Source organism: Otolemur garnettii, unplaced genomic scaffold, assembly GCF_000181295.1.
Source record: "Otolemur garnettii isolate 467f Iridium unplaced genomic scaffold, OtoGar3 scaffold00245, whole genome shotgun sequence".
NCBI lineage: Eukaryota > Metazoa > Chordata > Mammalia > Primates > Galagidae > Otolemur > Otolemur garnettii.
The window spans coordinates 913,717-918,623 of NW_003852640.1; the positions used below are offsets into that span (position 1 = coordinate 913,717).

Below are 4,907 nucleotides of genomic sequence, written 5' to 3' on the forward strand. Positions count from 1 at the left end.
GTGGCTTCACTGCTCACAGCAACCTCCAACTCCTGGGCTCAAGCGAGTCTCCTGCCTCAGCCTCCCAAGTAGCTGGGACCACAGGCGCTCGCCACAACGCCCGGCTATTTTTTGGTTGCAGCCGTCATTGTTGTTTGGCGGGTCCGGGTTGGATTCGAACCTGCCACCTTAGGTCTATGTGGCTGGCGCCTTAGCCACTTGAGCCACAGGCGCCAAGCCAGACCATTTCTTTTTTATAGGAGCTAGTCTTGTTTAACAGATATTCTTTTGCAGCCCTCCAAAATGACTAGACTTTCTTTAGAAGCTTTGCCCGGGGCTGATTGTCAGGTGGGTGACCTGAGGCCTTTTCTCCCACCTAAGTCAGAAAGCAGGTCTGGGCCCGTCTCCTGTATTGGGAGTAAAGTCTTGTGGGCAGTGTAGGCACCTGGCCCAGCTTTCTCTGCAGAGGCCTGGCTGGGGGTAGGGTTGTCTGCCCACCTGCAGGCCTTTGTTGCACCCCGCTAATGTCACTTGCCCCACGGAAATGCTGGGCAGAGCATGACGGGAGCTGCCAAATCTCTCCTAAACCCTTAACTCCACCAGAGAAAGGGCTCCAGCTTGGAGGGCTCACCTCTGCTTTGGGTCAGCCCAGGGGCACAGGGCTGTTCTCTGAACAGCCAGTCCCTGAACGCATCCCCGGGCAGGTGGAGCGTGTGTCGCACCGGCTGCTGCAGCGGCAGTACGAGCTGCACCGGGAGCGCCTGCTGCAGCGCTGTGCCCGGCGCCCGGTGGAGCAGGTCCTGTACCACGGCACGACGGTGGCCGCGGTGCCCGACATCTGCGCACACGGCTTCAACCGCAGCTTCTGTGGCCGCAACGGTGAGGCCTGTCCAGACAGGAGGGGGCGGGGGCCTCTGTCCAGCCCGACAGCCCTGACCTCCTCCTGTCCCGCCTCCCAGGCACGCTCTACGGGCAGGGTGTTTACTTCGCGAAGCGCGCCTCCTTGTCGGTGCAGGACCGATACTCGCCACCCAACGCCGAAGGCCACAAGGCGGTGTTTGTGGCACGGGTGCTGACCGGCGACTACGCGCAGGGCCGCCGCGGTCTGAGGGCGCCCCCGCTGAGGCCCTCCGGCCACGCCCTACTTCGCTACGACAGCGCGGTGGACTGCCTTGGCCAGCCCAGCATCTTCGTCATCTTTCACGACACCCAGGCGCTGCCCACCCACCTCATCACCTGCGAGAACACGCCCCGGGCTTCCCCAGAGGACTCCTTGGGCCCCTTGGGCCACTCCCCAGCCACCTGACCGAAGAGGCCGCCCTCTGGTGTCCTCCTTCCTGGGAGGACGACCCTGCCTCCTGCTGCGCAGGTTGGGGGGGGTGGTGGTGGTGAAGGACCAGGCAGTGGCAACGAACAAGGAGGGCCGGGGCGGTCCCTGCCTGGTTGACCCAACCACCAGGGGTCAGCAGAGCCCAAGACCCGGCCACCACCGCCCGTCTCGGAGTGCGGCTCTGTTGTTTGAATAAACGTAGGTGAAGTCAGCTGGGGGCCTCTGCGGCTCGGAGAGAGACCTCTGCCTGGGCAGTGCGGCACCTTTTCGTGACAGGGGCGGGAGCGTCAGCCAGGGCGCCAGGCTGCAGGGCGGGGCCGCGCGCGCACTCGCGCGGTGCGCCTACACGTTGTCCTGGTGTCACGCACGCTCGCCCCAACGTCTCCTTGCCTACCGGCCCGCCCAGTGAGCGCGAGGAGCAGGTTGAGCCCGCGTGCTCGCGGGGGTCTGCGCTAGCCGAGTCACGCCGCAGGCGCCCGGGTCTCCTGGGCATTGCTCACTGACTGTCGGCGGGGCCCCCGCAGCGCGGCTCTCAGCTGGGGCTGGGTCGGGGCGGGGCTCGGGCTCGCCCCGCCTGCGGCGCCCCTGCGGCTCCTGGGTCCCAGCAGTCTGGCTGCGCCGCGGATTTGAGACGAGCCAAGCCACCAGGCACGTAAGAGCGGGGTTGGGACGAAGAGATGTGCAGCGTGCGGGAGCTGCCGAGTCGGGTGGGGACTCCGGCCTCAGGCGACCCGGAACTAGGGTCTGCGCTGCAGCCGACGTCGCCCTCCCTGCGCGACCAAGACTGCGGAACAGATCGGGCGGTGCCCCGGGTGTGGGCAGGAAAGGTGGTTGGGGAGGCGCGGCTGGCCTCGGCTCTGCGGTCTGGGGGCTGGGGCAAAGGCGGCCAGAGGAGGAGCTGGTGGGGGGCGGGGCGGCTGTCCCCCTGCTTGGTGCCCGCTGTCTCCTCAGCTCTTGGCCTGAGGGCGGAGGCACAGAGCCCACATTGTGCCCCCCCACGCCAGCCCACCCCCGCCAAGACAGAGCCCCATTCACCTCCCACACGCCAGTGCTTGTGGGGACTGGGAGCTGAGGAGTGTGCACCCGTGGGTTTGCGCGCGCTCTGGCTGCGCCCTCCCTGAGGGAAAACACTCGGCACAGGGTGGGCTGCAGGAGCAGGGCCCAGGCTCCCTCCTGGCCCTGCCGCAGCCGAGCTCCTGCGGCCCACGCCGCTGCGGCTTCAGCTATTTATAGGCTGTCACTGCAGAGTCTGCGGTGGGGCAGCGCGGGGCTGAGGTGCGGGAGGGGTTGTTAATGGGGAGTCCTAGAGACCGAGACGGAGGGGTCAGTGTCGGGGTTTGGGACTGGGGTCCTTCCCTTATGTCTTAGGGGAAGGGCGATGGTCAGTGTTTGTTGATGGGCTCTCTTGCCTGCTGCTTCGAGAATTAGAGAGGGAGCCCAGATTTGGGACGGAGGGAGGGGAGGCTAGTGTTTGGGTGAAGGTAATTACCCCGCTCCCATTGACAGAGTGGAGAGAGGAGTCAGTGTCTGGTGATGGGGTGAACCCCTGGTGGCAGGGTAGAGGGGTTGGGGTTTGGGTGACTAAGAGTGGCCGTCAGTGTTTGGGGATGAAGTGGCAAGAGCAGGCACTGTCTTGGTGAGAGACGAGAGAGCCGAGGTTTGTGTTTGGGGAGGTGTCATAGTGTGGGTATCTGAGGGGTGTGCTGGAGGAGAGAGGGTTGTCAGCATCTGGGCTGAGAGCCTAGAGTCTTTATGTAAATAAGGCAGGGTGTAGGCGGACTGTGGGTGTTAGTGTCCAGGTGATAGAGTGGACGAGATAGGGTCAGTGTCTAGGTGAGGAAGGGGGTGGGTCAGTGCACAGGGGGACCTCACGGGGCAGAGTTGTGACCCTTTCTTCTCCTTCAGGAGGCATGTCAGGTGAGGACTCCGAGGTGCAAGCAGTGGCTGAAGATGTCTCTAATGGCAGCAGTGGCTCGCCCAGCCCTGGGGACACCCTGCCCTGGAACCTCGGGAAAACACAGCGGAGCCGTCGAAGCGGGGGTGGCTCCGGGAGCAACGGGAGCGTCCTGGATCCTGCTGAGCGCGCAGTTATTCGCATCGCAGGTAACACCAGAGGGCCTAGTGTGTCCAACTCTTCAAGCACATCATGTTGTTTGGGCACCTGCAGTGTGCTGCAGGCAGGTGAGAAGCCTACAGGATCTGCGGGAGGCCGGCAGCGCAGTGCCACCTTTTGGTCACCCTGGGGAGCTGCAGCGGCCTGAAGTTGGGTTCCTTGAAGCAGCTTTTTTTTTTTGAGACAGAGCCTCAAGCTGTCGCCCTGGGTAGAGTACTGTGGCATCACAACTCACAGCAACCTCAAACTCCTGGGCTCAAGCTATTCTCTTGCCTCAGCCTCCCATGCAGCTGGGACTACAGGTGCCTGCCACAATGCCTGGCCATTTTTTGGTTGTAGCTATCATTGTTGTTTGGCAGGCCTGGGGGCTGGATGTGAACCTGCCAGCTCTGGTGTATGTGGCTGGCGCCTTAGCTGCTTGAGCTACAGGCACCACCATCACTGGCTTCTTGACAAGGGCTCAGAGCCCAGCTGCCACAATAACTTTCTTGGGCTTCATCCCAACAGGCCCCTACTCTTGGCTGCCACCAAAGAGGGTAGGTGTGAATGTATAGGAGCGAGACAGGATTGGGGTGCCTGGTTGTCCAGAGCCCCAGCCTCTCCCTGAGCCAGGGTTTAGTTTTGCCCTCCGGTAGCTGCCAGAGTGGGGACAAGGGTTGGGAAGGCCTGGCAAGAGGCGCTGGGGGAGGGGTAGGCAGCTGGAGGGTGGCCCGCCTTTGTAGGAGTAGGTGACCTAGGGCTAGGGCCACAGGGCAAGATGTACCCATAAAGGGGGAACCAGTGGAGGATCTCTAGGTTCAGGTGTTAGAATATTTGCTAGTACCTTTAGAGAATGAGGGGAGCCCTGCAGGAACTGGGAGGGTGGACTTGTCAGGAGCTGTCTGGGAGGGCAGCTGCTGAGCTTGAGGAACTCTGTTGGTGGGAATACGAGGCTTATAGAAATGGAGAGCTGCAGAAAAGAGTGTAGGGAAAGCTGCTGCTGCCCTGCACCCAGTGTCATAGGGTGAGCCCTTCTGGGCTCTTCATGTCACCTACCAATTTTAAGGAATGAGGTCATCTTTTTCCTTTTGAAAGGGAATCACAATCATGAATGTCCTTTCTCACCCCAGTCTTCTTCAGCATCACCTTTAAAGATGTAGGGGGCATTGGCAGAGTGGTGTGCTATGTTCTTCATAGGATCAGTTCCTAAAAGTGGGACTCCTGGTCACAGGGCCCCTCAGCATTTGAGGTTAGAGAGGTATTGCCAGGGCCCAAAGGAAGACATTTGCTGTCACTGGGATAAGGAGTTTTGCCAATCTAATGGGTGGGAAATAATTCTTTTGTTGTTTTTCATTTTATTTTTTTTATTCATTTTTTTTTTTTGGAGACTTTGTCGCCCTTGGTGTGAGCGCCATGGCATCACAGCTCCCAGCAACCTCAAACTCTTGGGCTCAAGTGCTTCTCTTGCCTCAGCTTCCCAAGTAGCTGGGACTACAGACACCCACC

At 61.1% G+C, this 4,907-nt stretch overlaps 2 protein-coding genes across 2 annotated transcripts in view; both read left to right on the plus strand.

Annotated features, from left to right (window-relative positions):
* The window catches only part of PARP10 (poly(ADP-ribose) polymerase family member 10), an 8,229-nt gene extending 6,709 nt beyond the window's left edge, over positions 1–1,520 (plus strand). The window contains 3 exon segments of the mRNA XM_012813085.2: positions 684–858; positions 939–1,102; positions 1,104–1,520. Coding sequence (XP_012668539.2) covers positions 684–858; positions 939–1,102; positions 1,104–1,505 — 741 coding nt within the window. The 3' untranslated portion in view covers positions 1,506–1,520.
* A 1,699-nt stretch (positions 1,521–3,219) lies between these two features.
* The window catches only part of PLEC (plectin), a 56,994-nt gene continuing 55,306 nt past the window's right edge, over positions 3,220–4,907 (plus strand). Inside the window, exon 1 of the mRNA XM_023508338.1 lies at positions 3,220–3,412. Coding sequence (XP_023364106.1) covers positions 3,220–3,412 — 193 coding nt within the window. The remainder of the gene's footprint in view (positions 3,413–4,907) is intronic.